At 45.1% G+C, this 21560-nt stretch overlaps 1 protein-coding gene across 1 annotated transcript in view; it reads right to left on the bottom strand.

Annotated features, from left to right (window-relative positions):
- The window catches only part of NOA1 (nitric oxide associated 1), a 28801-nt gene extending 9954 nt beyond the window's left edge, over positions 1–18847 (bottom strand). The window contains exons 1-5 of the mRNA XM_030565096.1: positions 18835–18847; positions 16885–17445; positions 15916–16506; positions 8243–8407; positions 4195–4391 (exon numbers count right to left, since the gene is read on the bottom strand). Of these exons, the coding sequence (XP_030420956.1) occupies positions 4195–4391; positions 8243–8407; positions 15916–16506; positions 16885–17445; positions 18835–18847 (1527 nt within the window). The remainder of the gene's footprint in view (positions 1–4194; positions 4392–8242; positions 8408–15915; positions 16507–16884; positions 17446–18834) is intronic.
- Between the last annotated feature and the right edge of the window lie 2713 nt (positions 18848–21560).

Below are 21560 nucleotides of genomic sequence, written 5' to 3'. Positions count from 1 at the left end.
AAGTTCCTGTGTAGCAGCCACCCAGCAGGCTATCAATTGCTGGCAGTTCAGCTCTCCCTTCCCCCACTGCCATGTGCTGCTCCTGCCCTCTGCCTTGGAGCTGCTCCTAGGAGCCTCCTGCTTGCTGTGGGGGGGGAGGGGGCAAGAGGGGGGCTAATATCAGGGGGTCTCCCTCCCCCCTGCTCCTGCCCCTCGCTTACCCTATCTCCATAGAGCTGGGAGGGAGGGGGAAACTTGACAGGGCTCAGGATGGAGGGAGCTTGCAGGCAGCAGTTGCTGTCTCAACTTCCTGATCTGAAAAGGCAGTGTACTCAGAGTGGGGTCAGTGTACTTAAAGGTGCAATTGCATCTCTCTCTTGCTCACATACAGGGTGTGTGTCTCTGTCTGCCATGCTGTCTCTCCTCCCTCCATTCGTGCTGTATATAGTGTGAGGCTTCATTAACAACGTGTTAACCCTTGAGGGCTCAGGTTAGTACTAGTTCATCATTTAGCAGTAAGGCATTCCCTGGGAAATATCCCTCCCTCTTCCACCTCAACCAAGGTTCACAATCATCATTTCTGTGTACAGCATATTAAATTGTTTAAAACTTATACTGTGTATACATATATAAAATAATACAGTCTTTTGTCTGGTGAAAAAAATTTCCCTGGAACCTAACCTCCCTCCCCCACATTTACATTCATTCTTATGGAGAAATTGGATGAGCTTAACATCGTTTCGCTTAAAGTCACATTTTTTAGGAACATAACTACAACGTTAAGCGAGGAGTTACTGTAGCTCTAAAGGTCTGAACCCTGCTAATGAACCACATGGGAGCCAATAGGATTCCACATGACAGACATTTTCCCCCAGGTTGATATTAAAAACCTAGGAAATTACATACAAGAACTATATTAAAAGAATGTTAAGGTTGCTAAGTCAAGTAATCAAAAAATAGGAAATGCCAGAATTTAGACTGCTCATGTAACCTTAATTTGACTCCCTTACACCTATGCATTGCGATGGAATATTTAATCACACGATCTCTTACTAGTTTTTCCACAGGACCCCTGACTCATTTAGTGCACAGGACAGATTGTGTTTAGGGATGATCACCACTATGTAGTGAAGGAAGCTGTTGTCTGCAGGACCCCTGCCTCATTTGCTGCAGATGTTGGAAGGTGCACGAGGCAATGGATTGCAGAAAGAGTAAGGATGGTGACATAGCTTTGGCAGCTGAACAGTCCCCTGGAGAACTGATTCTCTTTCCATCTCGGGCACACAGGTCCTATGAGATACTGGGCAAGTCACTTAATCCAAACTTTTCACAGGGGGTCACTAAAACTGTACGTTCATGTTCTGGGTGTCCAACTTGAGAGTACTGGTGTCTGATTTGCAGACATGCTGAATGGTTGCAACTGTTCTCCAAACATATAAAGTGCTACAAAACACTAAGTTCTCTGAAAAGTCAGGTCATAGACCTTTCATCCCACTTAGTGTGTATTTTTCATGTTAATGTCTCTGTCTCTCAGTTCTCCCTTCTGTAAACTTAGAATAATGCCCCCTCTTACATCACAGGGGCATTGTGAGATTCATTTGTTTGTTGAAGTAGTCAGATACTATAGGAGCAAGATGAAAAGGCCCATGAGGTAATTAATAATCCTGTCTTCAGAGCAGGATTGGAATAGTGTGCAGTAAATAAGGCACATTGTTCATCAAAGGTAAAATTAAAATTGAAAAGCTGCTCATTCATTAAGCACTGTCCAATTTACATGCTGAATAAGATGGGGTCCTGTGGATAAAATCGTGTGTGATTATGTAATTAAAGACCAGTTTATAATGCATGCGCACAAGGGACTGGATTAAGTTTACATGTGCAATCTTAAATCTGGCATTTCCAAACTTTTGCATGCTTGATTCTGCAACCTTAACACTTTTTCAGTATAGTATTTTGTGTGCCATTATTAACTACCTTCCTGAGGAATGAGTCATGATCGAGTCCCCACTATGCTAGATGCAGTACAATTAATCATTTGAGTCTTTAAAACTTGCTCATATCAAACATTGTTTCAAGTGAACCCAAACCACACACCTTAGCTAGGTGCTTCTACTCAATTAGAAGATATTAAGGCCAGAAAGAAGCATTATAACTATTTATTCTGATCTCCTGTATAAAACAGATCATAGAATTTCACTTGGTAATTCTGGCATCAAACCCATAACTTGTGATTGAGCTAGATGTACATACTAAACTGACCAGCAGTGAAATTGACATTTACAATAAATCTACATTAGGCTTCAGAATCTTTACCCTGTTGAGGTGGCTGAGGCACGACACACCTAACCACATTATTACAGTCCTGGAGCCTGTCTCAAGTTGAGAGTAATAATACATCAAGGCAATAATTTTGAAGTCTGACTGAGGAGGCTACTGAGATGAATGGGGCAGCTCACACCTCTGTTTTTTGGATCGGTCAGTCTATCATTATTTGAAGTCTATCCTCACAATTAGGCCTTGTGTCTACACAGAAGCTGAACTACTTTAATTATAGTGGTATAGTTAAAGCAGTACCGGCTGCCTAGTGTGGCTGTAGTTATCTTGGTATAAAGGTGCTTAGACCTGTAAAACTTATTCCCCTATATGTTGGGGAGTAAGCTATCACAGTATAAGGCTCCTTTCTATTGATATAGCTGTGTCTACACTAGGGTTTGCACTGGTTTAGCTATTTTGGTTAAAAAAAAACAAAAACAAAACAAAAAAAACAAGTATCATCCCTCTAATCAAAAGAGTTATACTGGTACAAGATCTAGGGGTAGATCAGCCTTAGAAAGTCAAAGTACGACAACTTTTTTTTTTTTTTAAAGTTTAACTTCAATTCTGTAGAACACAGTTATATACATAGACAGATCATAACTCCATATAACTGCAGGATTTCTACAGAGCATATTTCCAGTGGCTCTACTAATTTTAAAGCCAAAATTTTCAAAGCCATCTAGGGTATATGAACTTCTTATTCCCATGAATTTATCATTCAAACCCTTTAAGCAGCTTTGAAAGTCTCAGTCCTAGGTATTTTTATACTAAAAATCGTATCTGTTTAAACATTAAAATCTATTTAAAAATTGATCTAGTTAAATAACCCCTAAGGTAGATGCACTTAAATGGGATTAGCTCTATTTTGTAAATTACTAATGCAAAGCAAATTTATTTAAGCAATGGTTAACATTAGGGGGTTGCATTGGTTTAACTAGATGGATTTTAAATCTGTGCAGTTAAACTAATATAATTTTTTTTAGAACAGACAAGCCTTTAATCTCTTGTGATCTGATTCTCACTCAAAACCAGAGCTAAAAGTATAATCCTACATCCTGCCACCAGATCCCGTTTTCAATACTCCGACCCATTCATTCCTCCTATAGAAATGTACTACTACAGAGAGACACATTCAGGGCTCATCTACAAAAAACTGGTCTGTAAACAGTTCACTAACACGCTTACAAATAGTGCTTAGTCCACTCTACACTGGTAAATACCTATGTTGTAAGATGGTTATGGCACTACTTGCTACAGCAAAACCAACCAGTGAGATAAATTTTCCTATATAAAACAGGCCTTATTACTAGAAGTAGGAGAATTATTTTTGGAAAATAGACATTTATCCGAAACAATGCAGTTTTTGAGGCTCTAAAACAATTTGCAAATTCAGATTGAATCTGATTAATAGTTTTGGCTGAAAAAAGAAAAAATATCAAAAAAAGTTAAAAAATTTCATTTTGACCATTTCATAATGAGTGAAAAAGAGTGAAAACCCCCTGAAAATGGCTGAATTGAAAAACTAGAAAAAATTTGTTTCAAGTTGACCAAAACACTTCAGTCAATTAGAAACAAATTTATTTCAAGTTTTTTGATTCAATGAATGATTTTGAATAAAACGGGATTCAAAATGGCTTCCCCCCCCCAACAAATTTTGGTTCACCTTTGAACAAAAAATAAAAATAAAGTAAAATAAAATCCATTATCTGCTCAACTCTGTTCATTACACAATATTCTGATACACTGGGTGGCACTATATAATGACTTGAATGTGAGTCTTTTATTTCATAAGGATATCAAAAATCTCTATTCCTGCACTTACAGTTAACTAAGACAATACTCCCTCTCCCAAATATCGATCTTCTCAAATGCAGACAGACAGACAGACAGAGCACCTACACAATTTTCTTTTACAATCCCTGGCGTGTCAAAAAACCAGCGAGCATCTTTCAGTTCATTGTATGTAAATTCCACTCTCTCTTTAGGCTTGTTGGATGAAAAGACAGGCTCCTCTTCCATGCTAAAAGAGAGCTCATCAGGATCAAAGTCAATTACAGTTTTTGACTTCTGTTGTTGAAACGTTCTTCCAACTCTTCCTATATTAAAAAAGAAAAGTATTCTTAATAATTTATGTTACTTTACATTTTTCTTCAACTGGAAATTTTTCCCTCTTACACACTTAAAAATAAATAAAATACATATGATAAATATAAATGTGATTGAGGCGTACAAATTTAAATGCTCAAAAGTCAGGATGTTAAAAATGACTTCTGTTTCTCTATTTTAATTTTCCTTCTTGTCCAACAAAAACCAAGAAATCCAGTGCTCTTAGCAGTCCCCCATATCATGGACCTGCTATAATGTGCTATTATTGTATTACAGCAACCCTAAGGACCCCAATCGTGTTCTCATTGTTCTAGGCATTGTACAAAACACTCTGTAAATTAGATTGTCTTTTTTTGATATTTAAGATCTTGATCTTTCAAACACTTATGCATGTACTTAACTCTATTTGTGTGAGTATTGACTTGGATGGAACTGAATGTATAAATGTAAACACATGTGCATCTTTGCAGGATAAGGTCCTTGGTTTGGGACAATTACAGTCTTACAAACTGCAGAGCTATAAGCTCTGCAAAAGCAGAGATTTCAATACAGAATCTGCTTCTGTATTGAGATGTCTCTATGGAGAAGTTTTCTTACAGTGTAAGCTTTTGATGTAGCTATAATATTAACTAATGCAAGTCCATGTTCTACTCACCTTACTTACAGAAGCCATCTCACTGTGAGCCTTTTCAAATGTTAGCCCAGTTTTGGAACATGGGTGGAGATCTTGCGTACACTAGAAATTGGAACAGTTTTACAACTGGGTTCCACAACTGTGGCGTAATTAGCCCCCAATATGGTAATTTAAGGCTGAAAAACGTTAATTATCCTCTTTAGCTTTCTTTTTTATAACTGGTTTCAGAGTAGCAGCCGTGTTAGTCTGTAACCGCAAAAAGAACAGGAGTACTCGTGGCACCTTAGAGACTAACAAATTTATTTCAGCATAACATTTTGTGGGTTACAGCTCACTTCTTCGGATGCATAGAATGGACAAGACAGACAGAAGATATTTATACATACAGAGAACATGAAAAGGTGGAAGTACCCATACCAACTGTAAGAGTTCAATCAATAGAGATGAGCTATCATCAGCAGGAGAAAAAAAACCCTTTGAAGTGATAATCGAGATGACCCATAGAAGGTGTGAAGAGAACTTAACATAGGGAAACAGACTCAATTAATGTAATGACCCAACCATTCCTAGTCTCTGTTTAAACCTAAGTTAATTGTATCTAATTTGCATATTAATTCAAGTTCAGCAGTCTCTCTTTGGAGTCTATTTTTGAATTTTTTTTGTTGCAAAATTGCCACCTTCAAGTTAAGTTCTCCTCACATCTTCTATGGGTCATCTTGATTATCACTTCAAAGGTTTTTTTTTCTCCTGCTGATGATAGCTCATCTCAATTGATTGGACTCTTACTGTTGGTATGCATACTTCCACCTTTTCATGTTCTCTGTGTGTATAAATATCTTCTGTCTGTGTGTTCCATTCTATGCATCTGAAGAAGTGGACTGTAGCCCATGAAAGCTTATGCTGAAATAAATTTGTTAGTCTCTAAGGTGCCACAAGTACTCCTGTTCTTTCTTATAACTTTTAGTTCAGACTTACAATCAAGAAAGCCCACATATATATAGTATATATCCATTTAAACATAACTGTTTCTTTTATGTTTTCTAAGTCTTTGCTCTAGATAAAGCGTTAATAATACGTGTTTTAATTAGGGTGTGACACAGGGCCAGAAAGGGTTACAGAACTAGCAGGGTAATTGACCCAGATTAAACCTTTAGAGATAAATTAGTAGATAATAGTTGTGTTTTTGTATGTGTTTACCAATATATTGTTAGAGGCTGACAATGTAACTAAATGGTTCCTACCACTGTATTCTGTTAATTCAGAGATCAAAAGAAGACGTTAACATTTAGATGAATTGTGAATGTAGTAATATCACTGTCTTAATTTCTCTTTGAAGTATGTAGTAAACTATCTGTAATTGGCGGAAGATGGGTAGCTGCTTTACATTAATTCATGTAGCTAATTACTGATTATGCTTAAGAAATAGGTTACTTCAAAGCCGCTATTGCTCACCCAAGGACTGCACACTGTCAAGAGGCTGCCAAAGAACTATAAAAAGATCTCTTGAGCCCTGACCCTAGCATCTCAGATCTGCTTAAGCTTGTCAGGGGAAGATTGCGTCCCAAGACTGAGGTCTCCAGTCCCATCTGGATCTCCCTGATACTGGACACTGGACTGTAACCTATGGACTAATTCTGAAAAATAACTCTTCACAACTTTAAAGCTCACCATTTCTACTATGAAACTGACCTAAGAATTTTATTCAAGTCCGTGTGTAGAATGACCTTTTAACCAATATCCACTCTCTGTCCTTCAATAAATCTTAGTTTAGTTAATAAGAACTGGCGGTAAGCATGTATTTGGGTAAGATTTGAAATATTCACTGACTTGGAGGGTGATGTATCTGATCCTTCAGGATTGGAATAACTTTTTATAGGACAAAGAAGATTTTCAGTAATCTTCATAATATTTGAACTGGCTGTCTGGGTGAGTTGCTTTAAGGGAGCTATGTTTTGGCTTCTGGATAACCAGTTAGGTATCACAGAAGCTGTTTTATTGCTGGCTTGGTGAATCTAAGTATTAGAAATAACTACCAGTTTGGGGGGTGGGGTGGGGTCATTGCCCTGACTGAGCAATCTCAGCATGGCCCCACTGGAACCCTGGTCACACATGGATATGCCTGAACGAAAACTCCAGATCTGAACATTTCTGCACTTGTTGGAAATCTAAAACCTAACTCAGTAGCTGGGCCCATCTCCAGCTATATTAAAGTGTCTTTGGATGACATTCTCTTTGAAGGTAATTGTAGTCTTTTGGCCCATTTCTACAAGACACACTATCAGTTTGCATATTATCAACGAATAGCCAATACAATTAAATGTATTAGTCTTTTTTATTTTGGAAAAGGAGAAAGAGTTGCGATGCAATCCTGGAAATCCATTAAGCCACCTACACCAGAAGGACAAGGACTGAATTGATGCACTGGTGTGGCGTCCGGGAGAAACTTCTGTATATATACCTATTATTGGGTAGAATGAAAGGAGGTGACATAAAAAAAAATCCGAAGTTATGACTTTTAGAAAGTCAGAGTTCTGGCATATTAGATTTTCACATATTCCAAAGACAGAAGGTACCATTGTGATCATTGTGGTCATCTAGTCTGGCCTCCTATATAATACAGACCAAAGAACTTCTCCTAAATAATTTCAAGAGCAGATCTTTTAGAAAAACGTCCAATCTTGATTTAAAATTAGCCAGTGATGGAGAATCCACCTTGACCCTTGGTAAATTGTTCCAATGGGTAATTACTTTCATTGTCAAAAAAATTATGCCTTATTTCCAGTCTGAATTTGTCTAGCTTCAACTTCCAGCCATTGCATCGTGTTATACCTTTCTTTGCTAGATTAAAGAGCCCATTATTAAATGTGTGTTCCTCATGTAGGTACTTATAGACTGTAATCAAGTCGCTCCTTAACCTGCTTTTTGTTAAGATAGCTTTTTGTTAATAAGATCAAGAATAAGGATTTACTGAAGATTATTAATATATATTTGAAGAATTCTTATTCTGATATGCTGTTGCACTATCACGTACGCTAGGAACCCAAATTAGAATGTATCATAAATGTATGTTGGTTAGCAATGTTTACCAATTAAGAGTTCACTTTAGACACTGACTTACCATACAGTAAAGCTTAACTGAGTCTTTTGCATAATGCAGTATTTGCATCTGAGAACACATGGTGATACTCTTCCTCAGGTAATACTCACCTATTAAATAACCTTGCTTTTTAAGGCATTTAAGATACTTTTGTTCATCGTCACTAAGTTGTTCTTCAGTTTTTTCTGCTTCTGCTTTTAGCCTCTCCTGTCTCCTGAACAGTCTGTCAGATGTAGGGTTAATAATTGGAAATTTCAGGAGGTTTAAAGTTGTGCCTGAAAAACAAATTCCAATACTATCCAGGTCTGTAACTGTGCAAACTGAACACAGTATATATAAAAGCAATTAAATGTTAAGGTTCAAACAATGAAAAAAGCCACATACAGAAGAAAGATAGACAGCTGCAGAGGTATAAGAGCCAGCAAACAGAGCTGTAAACAGGGGAGTTTCAGTGAGAGTTTACAGGGGGAGTTTGTGAGGGAGACTTGGAGACCTAGGCAGAGGAACTAACAGGCTAGTGAAGGGAGTGGGTGGTGTTCTGGTGCCTGTTGGGGGTTTGTTTTGGTTTGTGTTTCCTGGACTGACAGGTTTTAGGTGGGAAGGCTATGACTGATACAGAGGCAGCAGTGAAAGACACAATGAGGATGACTGGATGTGGAAGCTGAGGCATGTACATGATCCTGGAGGGGGTGCCTGAAAAGAGTTTCGTTTGCGTGAAGTGCCGCCTGATAGAGCTGATGGAAGAAAAGATCCAAGGACTGGAGATGCTGATGGAAACTCTAGTGGAATGTAGAAGGGGGTCCGAGCAGATGACGGAGCAAAGACATGAGGAGGCTGAAGGGAAAAGCTCAGACTTGCAGATGGAAGCAGGATCAAAGAACTCTGAGGGGAGACTGCTGGGTGAGGAAAGTAGACAGTGGAAGCATGTGACTAAGAGAACCAGGCAGAGGAAAAGACGCGCCAGTGAAGGAGAAATAGAGCTCAGGAACAGGTTTGCAGAGTTGGAAAATGAAGAAGGGGCACAGCCGGTGGTCGCTGAAGGTGAGAGGGCAAGGAAGAAGAGAAGAGCAGCTAGTCCTATAGGAAGAGGCAATGGAGACAACACCAAATATGAGCCCCAGGAGGATACGGGATGGGTTGCGGAGGATTGCAAGGGACAACAGAAATCGAGAGGACTTGCAGCCAGAGGGAACAGGGGATAGACCAGAGAATCGCACTATCACCAGGAAAAGGCAGGTCTACGTGATTGGGGACTCCTCACTGAGAAGAACAGACAGGCCTGTAACTAGAGCTGATCCGGAGAACAGAAGTATGCGCTGTCTGCCAGGTGCTAAGATACAGGATGTGGACCTGAGGCTGAAAAGGATCCTAACGGGAGCGGGAAAGAATCTGCTGATTATCCTTTATGTGGGAACAAATGATACAGCTAGATTCTCACTGGAATGTATCAAGGGAGACTATGCTAGACTGGGGAAGATGCTTAAGGAAATCGAGGCTCAGGTGATCTTCAGTGGGATTCTGCCTGTTCCTAGAGAAGGGCAACAAAAGGGTGACACGATTACGGCGATCAACAGATGGCTCAGGCAGTGGTGCTATAAGGTGGGCTTTGGAATATATGGCCACTGGGAAGCATTCATGGACAGAGGATTGTTCTCTCGGGATGGACTTCACCTGAGTTAGGAGAGAAATAGACTTCTAGGATGGAGACTGGCACAACTGATTAAGAGAGCTTTAAACTAGGAATTTGGGGGAGATGGTTGGGAGACGTCCAGGTAATCTCCACGCCAAAATTTAAGATTGAGAGGGAAGAAAACAAAGTAAGAGAAGATACAGCCGTGGGCAGGAGAATGGACATAAGGAGGAAGGGTAGTGTAGATACCAGTCTAATAGGTGATACTGGTGGTAGAATGTCTGTGTCTAACTGGGTAAAGAATGCCAGTGAAGCCAAATGGCAAAAATTAAGATGTTTGTACACTAATGCGAGGAGCCTAGCTAACAAAATGGAGTAACTAGAGCTACTGGTGCAGGAAGTGAAACAGGATATTATAGGGATAACAGAAACTTGGTGGAATACTAGTCATGACTGGAGTACAGGTATTGAAGGCTATGTGCTATTTAGGAAAGACAGAAATAAAGGCAAAGGTGGTGGACTAGCATTGTATATCAATGATGAGGTTACCTGTAAAGAAATAAGAAGTGATGGAATGGATAAGACAGAATCTGTCTGGGCAAAAATCACATTGGGAAAGAAAACTACTAGAACCTCCCCTGAGATAATGCTTGGGGTGTGCTACAGAACGCCGGGATCTGATCTGGATATGGATAGAGACTTCTTTAATGTTTTAAATGGGAATTGTGTGATCATGGAAGACTAACTTCCCAGATATAGACTGGAAGACAAGTGCTAATAATAATAATACTAGGGCTCAGATTTTTCTGGATGTGATAGCTGATGGATTTCTTCACCAAGCAGCTGAAGAACCAACAAGAGGGGATGCCATTTTAGATTTGGTTTTGGTGAGTAGTGAGGACCTCATAGAAGAAATGGTTGTAGAGGACAATCTTGGTTTGAGTGATCATGAGCTACTTCAGTTCAAACTAGATGGAAGGATAAACAAAAATAGATCTGTGACTAGGGTTTTTGATTTCAAAAGGGCTAACTTTAAAGAATTAAGGAAATTAGTTAGGAAAGTGGATTGGACTGAAGAACTTGTGGATCTAAAGACGGAGGAGGCCTGGAATTACTTCAACTCAAAGTTGCAGAAGTTATCAGAAGCCTGCATCCCAAGAAAGGGGAAAAAATCACAGGCAGGAGTTGTAGACCAAGCTGGATGAGCAAGCATTTCAGAGAGGTGATTAAGAAAAAGTAGAAAGCCTACAAGGAGTGGAAGAAGGGTGGGATTATCAAGGAAAGCTACCTTACTGAGGTCAGAACATGTAGGGATAAAGTGAGAAAGGCCAAAAGCCATGTAGAGTTAGACCTTGCAAAGGGAATTAAAACCAATACTAAAAGGTTCTATAGCCATATAAATAAGAAGAAAACAAAGAAAGAAGAAGTGGGACCGCTAAACACTGAGGATGGAATGGAGATTAAGGATAATTTAGGCATGGCCCAATATCTAAACCAGGAGTAGGCAACCTATGGCAGATGTGCCGAAGACGGCGAGCGAGCTTATTTTCAGTGGCACTCACACTGCCCAGGTCCTGGCCACCGGTCCAGGGGGATCTGCATTTTAATTTAATTTTAAATGAAGCTTCTTAAACATTTTAAAAACCTTATTTACTTTACATACAACAATAGTTTAATTATAAATTATAGACTTATAGAAAGAGACCTTCTAAAAATGTTAAAATGTATTACCGGCACGTGAAACTTTAAATTAGAATGAATAAATGAAGACTCGGCACACCAATTCTGAAAGGTTGACGACCTCTGATCTATACAAAGCCGAACTCGAACAGCTTACTGGGACTAAATCAGAGGGCCCAGATAATCTTCATCCAAGAATATTAAAGGAACTGGCACATGAAATTGCAAGCCCGTTAGCAACAATTTTTAATGAATCAGTAAACTCAGGGGTTGTACCATATGACTGGAGAATTGCTAACATAGTTCCTATTTTTAAGAAAGGGAAAAAATGTGATCCAAGTAACTATAGGCCTGTTAGTTTGACATCTGTAGTATGCAAGGTCTTGGAAAAATTTTTGAAGGAGAAAGTAGTTAAGGACATTGAGGTCAATGGTAATTAGGACAAAATACAACATGGTTTTACAAAAGGTAGATCGTGCCAAACCAATCCAATCTCCTTCTTTGAGAAGGTAATAGAGTTTTTAGACAAAGGAAATGCAGTGGATCTAATTTACCTCGATTTCAGTAAGGCATCTGATACAGTTCCACGTGGGGAATTATTAGCTAAATTGGAAAAGACAGGGATCAATATGAAAATGAAAGGTGGATAAGGAACTGGTTAATAGGGAGACTACAACAGGTCGTATTGAAAGGTGAACTGTCAGGCTGGAAGGAGGTTATTAGTGGAGTTCCTCAAGGATCCGTTTTGGGACCAATCTTATTTAATCTTTTTATTACTGACCTTGGCATAAAAAGTGGGAATGTGCTAATAAAGTTTGTGGATGACACAAAGCTGGGAGGTATTGCGAACACGGAGAAGGACCGGGATATCATACAGGAAGATCTGGATGACCTTGTAAACTGGAGTAACAGTAAGAGGATGAAATTTAATAGTGAAAAGTGCAAGGTCATGCATTTAGGGATTAAAAACAAGAATTTTAGTTATAAATTGAGGACACATCAGGTGGAAGTAACAGAGGAGGAGAAGGACCTCGGAGTATTGGTTGATACCAGGATGACTATGAGCCGCCAATGTGATATGGTCGTTAAAAAAGCTTATGCCGTTTTAGGATGCATCAGGCGAGGTATTTCCAGCAAAGATAAGGAGGTGTTAGTACCATTATACAAGGCACTGGTGAGACCTCATCTGGAATACTGTGTGCAGTTCTGGTCTCCCATGTTTAAGAAGGATGAATTCGAACTGGAACAGGTACAGAGAAGGGGTACTAGGATGATCCGAGGAATGGAAAACTTATCTTATGAAAGGAGACTCAAAGAGCTTGGGTTGTTTAGCCTAACCAAAAAAAGGTTGAGGGGGGATATGATTGCTCTTTATAAATATATCAGAGGGATAAATATTAGGGAGGGAGAGGAATTATTTAAGCTTAGTACCAATGTGGACACAAGAACAAGTGGATATAAACTGGACACTAGGAAGTTTAGACTTGAAATTAGACGAAGGTTTCTATTAGAGGAGTGAAGTTCTGGAACAGTCTTTAAAGGGAAGTAGTGGGGGCAAAAGACATATCTGGCTTCAAGACTAAGCTTGATAAGTTTATGGAGGGGATGATATGATGGAATAGCCTAATTTTGGTAATTAATTTGGCAACTGATCTTTGATTATCAGCAGGTAAGTATGCCCAGTGGTCTGTGATGGGATGTTAGATGGGATGGGATCTGAGTTACTACAGAGAATTCTTTCATGAATGCTGGCTTGTGACTCTTGTCCACATGCTCAGAGTTTAACTGATCGCCATATTTGGGGTCGGGAAGGAATATTCCTCCAGGGCAGATTGGCAGAGGCCCTGGAGGTTTTTCACCTTCCTCTGCAGCATGGGGCATGGGTCCCTTGCTGGAGGATTCCACGATTTGAGGACTTCAATAACTCAGACATAGGTTAGGGGTTTGTTACAGGAGTGGGTAGGTGAGATTCTGTGGCCTGCGTTGTGCAGGAGGTCAGACTAGATGATCATAATGGTCCCTTCTGACCTTAAAGTCTACGTGTGTAAGTTCACTAGCCCATTCCAGCTACTTTGCTTCACTCGCAAACTAGATGCAAAGCTAACTTAACTGGCCAGTTAAGCCAGGTCTAACAGCTGCTTTGCATCACCAGAGAGGCACAATTGGTTGTTTTTTATTTTGGGGGAATGTAATCAAAGCAGTTTTGTTAAAAAAAAAGAAAAGAAAAAAAAGAAATGTGAATGGTTGCAGGCAGAAGAAGGGCATTTGAGGGGGAATAAGAGTGAGGGGCTTGGGGCTGCAGCAAGCAGGGGGGGGATAAATGGGGATGGGTGATAGAAGAATTGAGGGAGATTGGGGGGGCTCAGGAGAGGGACAATGTGAAGGGGACATGAGAATGAGTGGCAGAGGGAGGGGGAAGAATAGAGGCAGAGGGTTGGTCCTGCTTTGAGCAGGGGGTTGGATTAGATGACCTCCTAAGGTCTCTTCTAACCCTGATATTCTATGATTCTATGGGAGTTGGTACCTGGATGACCTGAGCCCCTCTCGCTACTCCTATCTGTGTGCACCAGTATCTGGGGGCTCAGCCCATCTATGGTGGTCTGACCCCTCTCCTTGCCTCCTCACATGAACCAGGTTCTGGAGACCTCTTACCTTTCTGGGGGCGTTAAGCCCCTTTCTCTTGCCCCTCTGCCCTGCCATGTGAGCCAGGATCTGTGGAAGTCCCCCTGCCCCTCTGGGTGGAGAGCTTTAAAAAGGCATGCTGAGTGCATGCACCAAGAACACACTGAGGAGACAAAGGTGAGGACCTGAGAACTGGCATGCCTGTGCCATCTGCTGGCTTGATGGGATGGGGATGGGAGGGGGAGCTGGAAATGTTGAGGGTGGGCACTGAATGTTGCAGGGAATGCCGTGGCAGGGGGCAGAGAAGGAGAGAGACACACGAGTCTTCCCTCATATGCTTATAATTACTATAACTAGCATGTCATAAAACTGTCAGGGTTTTGGGACATAGAACACGGATGAGATTTCTCTGGCTGGACCCGTTAGCTGCTACACACTGCTGATGTTTCAAAGCACAACCATTATCCCCATTCCATTGCAACAAAATGTACAGGAGTGGGAAGGCGCACTGAGGAATCACATGGCAACTGAGTGCCCTAGTGGAAAGACCACTGGACTGAGACTATTACTAGCTCTGTCACTGGCTGTCTGGGTGATCTTCGGAAAGTCATTTCACTTCTGTGCCTCAGTTTACCATCTGTGAAATGGGAATATGGAAAGCGCTTTGAGATCTATTGATGAAACCACTAGATAACAGCTAAGTCTTTTGATTATTAGCCACAGTAGCATATTAACTTGAGAACTACAACCGCCCAAATGACCACTGCCTCCTACCAACAAACATTTCTGTTTAAAAACTAGGAAATTCACTGACAAAAATCTTGGTTAACACAGAATTAAGTTTATCTGGCGATAGCTTGTGTCCCTCCAGAATGCTCAGTTCAGCAAAACTCAAAAGTCTGATAATCAGGAAATACAGAGTTAAAGTAAAACCCCACACAATCTTAACTCTGCCCCAACACGCCAGTAACACAAATACTGGCACTCTGCCTTTCCTGTACTGGACAGGTGCTATCTGCACTTACCCTAGGCTCAAACATGAGCCTACTCCCTTGACAGAATATCACACTTGTGAAATTTAACAACTGCTTCATACCCTTTTACAATCCCTTGACACTTGCACACAGGATATTTCCCAAACCTGGACTTTCCCCAACCCATCATTAAATCCACACACAGCTGCTCTTATATACCATCTCACCACTGACAATGCCCGTGTAAAGAAGCTACCATGCCCTGCTACAACCCACACAATGCTGTACTGAATGGATGCAGACTGGAACCTGCATCTCTTTCTTTTGAAAACACACATGGAAGTACTCAGCCACAAATCTCCTTATATCACAATCATAGCTCTTCCAAGCTATCCCAGCTCATTCCTCCCCCATTAAATACAGCTACACCTAATGATTAGAGTGTATGCAGATGATTTCCAATGGCTATTGCCAGCTTCTCAGGGCTGAGTTAAGGTTGTTTCCCCTGGTTTTCAGAAGTGTTGAGTTTTGCTGAACTTGAAGTTCTGAAAGGCCTGAGCTACCACCAGACAACCGTAACTCTATGTTAACAAAGGTTTGTGCCATTTAATATGCCTGTATTTAATAAGTCTGTATCATAATACAAATGCACAAGGAGACTGAATTAAGGGAAAGCTTAACTTTGGAGTGCTTGATTTTTCAACCGTAAAAGTTCTTTCACCAACTTTTTGGGGGAATAGTTATTATATACATAACAACACCCAGGAGATCACAGTCAGGAATAGGCCCCTATATAAAAGCCTAAGAAATGCTCCTTGCCTCGAAAAGCTTAGTCCAAACAGATACTGATAAAAATCCCCATCCATGCCCCTCTCACCTGGCCAGGGCGAGATTGTTGCTCTGCTGATCACCTCCGGGGCTTTGGACTTGCAATAGTCAGACTGCAGCAGGGTATTGAACAGTGTGGATTTGCCAGAGTTGGTAGCTCCTACAAGATACACATCGCCATTGCACTTCCAGGAGCGCTGCAATTTGGAGATCAGCTCCTCCACTCCATAGCCTGTCTTGGCACTGATCAGGTGCACATCCACCAAGTTCTGGCTCCCAGTCCTGGCAACCTGGCCCCCAGTGCCCTGGGCTGCAGGGAGGATGCCCACATGGGCACAGCTCCTCAGCAGCTGTTTTCGGAAGCGCTTCAGATAGTCTGGAGAGTCCCCAGGCAACAGGTCCACCTTGTTGCCCACCACCAGGATGTTGGATCCTGCACCCACCAGCTGAGGCAGGTCCTGTAGCACCGAGTCGGGCAGGTCCATCATGTCCACCATGTATAGCACCAGGGGGCGGCGTCCGTGGCGTGGGGGGCTGCGCAGGGCAGCACTCACTAGATTGCGGTATTGCTCCCGGGACACTTGCATGTGCAGCGCCTGCTGGTGATGGACCAGGAGCCAGCAGCGCTGACACACCACCCCTTGCAGGGCCCGGTGTGCCTCTGACCTCCCCAGGGTCTCCTGCACCCCCAATCTTTCTGAGCTCCCCAAGACTCCCTGAACCCCCAATTTTTCTGAGCTCCCCATGGCCCCCTGCACTCCCAATCCTTCTGAGCCCCCCAAGACTCCCTGAACCCCCAATCTTTCTGAGCCCCCCAAGGCCCCCTGCACCCCCAATCCTTCTGAGCCCCCCAAGACTCCCTGCACCCCCAATCCTTCTGAGCCCCCCAAGGCCCCCTGCACCCCCAATCCTTCTGAGCCCCCCAAGACTCCCGGAACCCCCAATCCTTCCGAGCCTCCCAGGGCCCCCTGTGCCCCCGTCTTCCCCAAGGCCGCCTGCACCCCCAATCCTTCTGAGCTCCCCAAGGCCCCCTGCCCCCCCATGAGGCTGCGGTACTTCTCGCTGGGCAGGTAGCCGGGCACGGCGGGGTCCCGGCAGTGCAGCTCCGCCCCGCAGCCCGAGCAGCTCACCCCGCTGGGCGGCACCGACGGGTCCGGCCGCCCAGTCACCCGGTGCTGCCGCTTCTCCCGCGGCCTCCTCTCCGGGCGGCCCGGGGCGGCGGGCGGCTCCCTGGCCGGCTCCGGGCCCGGCTCGGCCACGTACTCGGGGAAGACGAACTGCTCCTCCTCGCCGCCCGGCCCCTGGGCCGCAGGGCGCTGCGGGGCGGCGGGCGGCTCCCGCCGGGGCCGGGTGGAGAGGCCGCCCCGGCTCCCCGGCCGCAGGGCAGCGCGCAGGAGCCGGCCGGGGCCCGGGGGCTGCCGGAGCAGCGGGGCCCAGGCCGGGGCCCGCAGCAGCGCGCGGCTCAGTCGCTGCATGAGAGAAGCGAGGCGGCGGCTCCGCTCCCCTGGCCTCGGCCACGCGGAGAGCCGGGCCTGGGACAGCGCCTCCTGCCGGGCGGGCCTGGGCACCCGGGCCAGGCCTGCCGGAGCCAGCGGGCCGGGGAGGCCAGGGGCTGTCTAGCAACGCCTCCCCGCATGCCCAGGGGCGGGGCAGCCTCAGCCATACCCCACAGGGAGCCAGGCAGTGCGTGTCGCCGGCGCCTGGCTCCCTGCGCGCCCCTGGGCACGTGGCCTAGTCTCTCTGCTGCTCCCCCAGCTGTAAATTGGGGCATGTAAGGCCCAGGGCCTGGCGCTCTGTGGGTGCTGACCAGGGCCAGCTTTAGGGCCTGCGGGTCCGATTTGAAAGAGCTGCCACCAAAGCCAGCGACAGTGATCGAGCTGGTGGCAATTCAGCGGCAGCTCAATTGGTTGCTGCTGTTTCTGGCGGCATTTTGGCGGAGGGTGTGGGACCCTCTTAGGCGCAGCCGTAGGGCCCAATTCCTGGGAATCGCCCTAAAGCCGGCCCTGGTGCTGACTGGGCCAGACCACAGCTGGGGCAGTAGGAAAGCACTAGGAATCATTGTCATTTTTTCATGTAGGATTATTTTTGCAGCCTCAGTAATAAAAATAATGTACAGTTGTCTCTATTCTTTACTGGACCTAAACAGAATAGAAACACAAATAAGATCCTTTACACATTCTTGTCTTTGTTCTTGTTTCTTTTGCTTTTTTGGTTGTTAAATTAAAAAAAAAACTTGCTACTCAGTTTGCTGCGAGGAGTGATATTAACAAACATGCAAATATTACTTTTAACAGCAGGCTTACTCAGCCCCAGAAAATTAAGTCCTGGATGGGGAGGTCGGTATAGAGGCAGTGGGGGCCAAAGGCGATGGGGCACTAGGGGAGGCAGCAGGGGCCAGGGTTGATGGGCAGGTGAGCTTGAGGCCAGAGCCCATCACCGTGCAGCCAGGGAATGGAGCCCAAATCCCTTTGGCTGGAGCCTGCTCCCCACCACCCCAGGGCTGAAGCCCAGCCCCACCACCCCAGGGAGAGTGGGGAACTCACACCTGCTGCCCACTCCTCCAGCTTTTGTGTCTCCAGAAGGGGGCAAGGCCCAACCACTGCTGGCAGTCCCCAGGGGAGGGTCTGCTGCTTTGTGCCCCCCCCCATCACTGCTCAGGCGGTTGTGGTCACAAGAAAAGCCCCTGGTTGCTTCATGTAGCCATGATGGCCGTATTTGAGAAATGCTGGTAGACAGCAGTGCTTCTGAAACTCCCTTTTAATAACTGAGAAACACGTAAACACTTGCTTCTGCATTTCAACGTGTGGTGGTCAGTAGAAGCTGGTGTGGGACTAATCACAGTGTTTTAACCCAAGTGACAATAGTGCAAACCTTCTCCTCCCCCCCGCCCCAATCATCTTAAAATCATGCTTTCAATCATAAGCACTATGCAAGAAGGAGAAGGATTGGCTAAAGTGTGGCTCTAAACCTGCAATGAGCATGCCTGGTTCTGGAGCTCATTGTAAAATGGCTTAGTCAGGGTCTTGTTGGTAACTCACTCAATTGTAACAAAATACAAACTCCTCAGCAAGAAGTTGAGTAAGGGCCCTCCTTGAATGACTGAAGAGTCTTGGAGCCTGAATCTGCAGTGCCCTGTGCAAAAGGCCCTATGTGTGGGTTGCCGTATTTCAGATTCCCCAGAAGAGAACACTGCATGTGTGTTGGGGTACAAGATGGAAAACTTGGGGAGGAGGAGCTGGGGTAGGTACAGTTGGCATTGCTGGAAGAGGTACATGCAGTGGGGGCTGGGGTGAAAGTAAAATTGAGCTCTTACTGGTATGGGGCCAGCTCTGACCTGCCCGGAAGGGGCAGGGCTGGGGTCAGCATCCCCACCCAGCCCATCTGCGCTGCCTATCCCATGTCACCTGGGTCTCCAGCAATGATTTAAAGGGCCTGAGGCAGTAGCAGCAGCTGAGGCAGCTTTTAAATTGCAGCCCCGGGCCAGCTACTTCTTTTGCCCCCCCCCCCCCCCATCAGCGGCCAGTGGGGGCAAAAGGGGCAATGACATTAAAGCGCTGCTGTGGCAGGGTCCTTAAAGTGCTGCCGTGGTAGCGCTTTAAAGTCAGCAGTATGGGCCGGTACTGGTGGCAGGGGCGGCTCTAGGCATTTTGCTGCCCCAAGCACGGCAGGCAGGCAGGCAGGCAGGCTGCCTTCGGCAGCTTGCCTGCCTGCGGGGGGACCTCCAAAGCAGCAGGACCAGCAGACCCTCCGCAGGTACACCTGCGGGAGGTCCACGGGACCAGCGGACCCTCCGGAGGCAAGCCACCGAAGGCAGCCTGCCTGCCTGCGGGGGGACCAAGGCAGCCTGCCTGCCGCCCTCGCGGTGCCGGCAGAGCACCCCCCTGCAGCTTGCCGCCCCAAGCAAGCGTTTGGTGTGATGGGGCCTGGAGCCACCCCTGCCTGGCGGCTACTTTTTACCAGTATGCCATACCGTCTTACTTTCCCCCCTGAATGGGGGTAATCACTGGAGCTGGGGGACAGTGTCACTCCCTGTTACAGTGGCAGTGGAGCTGGCACAAGCTCAGGATGCAGTGATGTCCGTCAGGCAGCCCCTCCCTGCAGGACTCCTTCCCCAGAGCTGGGGGCAGGGATCCAGCAGCTGTGGCTGCAGGGAATAGACCAATCAGCTGTGGATTCAGGGCAGAAATCCACTGGAAGTGGATCAATCAGGGATCTTTCTGAGGTACAGCATACGCTCTGCAAGAATTCAAGACATTGCCTGTTACTTGAAAAATCCACCAGGACAGAAGACGGAGGCTCAAAAAAGAGGAAAACAAGATGAGTACCCCACAAACCACTGACCTGGTACTGCCAGCCTCAAGGATTCAAAAGTCAGATTGATTTTAAAATCATGAGATGTTACTAGCTCTTGGATTGGGTTTAATTGCCTTCTGCTGGCTCAGCCTCCCAGGGTGATGCTTTCAAGCTTTTCTGCACCATCACCATCAGGTCTGGAAACATTTTTTTAAGTACAGGAACTCCTCACTTAAAGTCATCCCGGTTAATGTTGTTTCAGTGTTAAGTTGCTGATCAGTTTAGGAACACGCTCATGGAAAGTTGTGCAAAGCTCCCTTCCAATGTCGCTTGGCAGCGGCCTGTTTTGTCCACTGCTTGCAGGAAGAGCAGCCCATTGCAGCTAGCTCGTGGGTGGTTGGAACCAGGGTGGACCAGCAGCCTCCTGTCAGCTCCCCACTCCCCTTAATTCCCTGTGCAGCACCTGTCCCTGCCCCCACTTCCATGTGCTACTCCTGCCCTCTGCCTTGGAGCTGCTCCCAGAGATTCCTGCTTGCTGTACAGGGGGAGGGGGGAAATGGCAGGCTAATGTTAGGGTGTCTCCCCCTGCTCCTGCACCCCACTTACTCCATCTTCCATAGAGCAGGCTGCCCTCTCAGCAGGCTGATTTAATTAACAAGGCAGTACTCTTAAGCCTGAGGTCAGCTACTTAAAGGTGAAACGCGCATTTTTTCTCTCACACACAGGGTGTGTGTTTCTGTCTGCACTCCCTCCTTTCCTGCTGCCTTGTACAGTGCTGTGAGAGTTAACCCTTCAGGGCTCAGTCAATTGCTAGTTCATTTAGCAGTGAGGCATCTCCTGGGAAATATCCCACCCGCTGACTCCTCCACCTGAACCAGGCTTCACAATCATCATCACTGTGTGCCAGTATTAAATTGTTTGTTTAAAACTTATACTGTGTGTGTGTGTGTGTGTGTGTGTGTATAGAGAGGGAAAGAGAGATTAAAGTATAGTCTTGTCTGGTGAAAACAATGTCCCCGGAACCTAACCCCTCATTTACATTAATTCTTAGGGGAAATTGGGTTCGCTGAACATCATTTGGACTCGCACTTGACACCATGGCTCCAAGGGCTGGGGCTCTCTGTAATTCACCCACTATTGCAAGCCTTGCAATACAATTGTGGGGGCTGGCAGTGCCCCTGAACGGGGGGGTGGAGTGCTGTCCTACGGCTACAGCTGGGCACAGCCCTGAATCTCCGCAAGGCGTCAGCCCGCTCCATGAGGGCAGCACCTTCAACCCCTTACCCTACCCTCGGCTGGGACGGGAACAGCGCTATTATGCTCCCCCCCTATTTTGGGAGAATGGTACTTGCCACCCCACCTCGAAAAAATGCGCACCGCGTGCCAATGCGCATGCGCATT

Source organism: Gopherus evgoodei, chromosome 5, assembly GCF_007399415.2.
Source record: "Gopherus evgoodei ecotype Sinaloan lineage chromosome 5, rGopEvg1_v1.p, whole genome shotgun sequence".
In the NCBI taxonomy this organism is placed as follows: Eukaryota; Metazoa; Chordata; order Testudines; family Testudinidae; genus Gopherus; species Gopherus evgoodei.
Note: the sequence above shows the minus strand (reverse complement) of the source record. Positions and strands in the feature narration are given on the sequence as shown.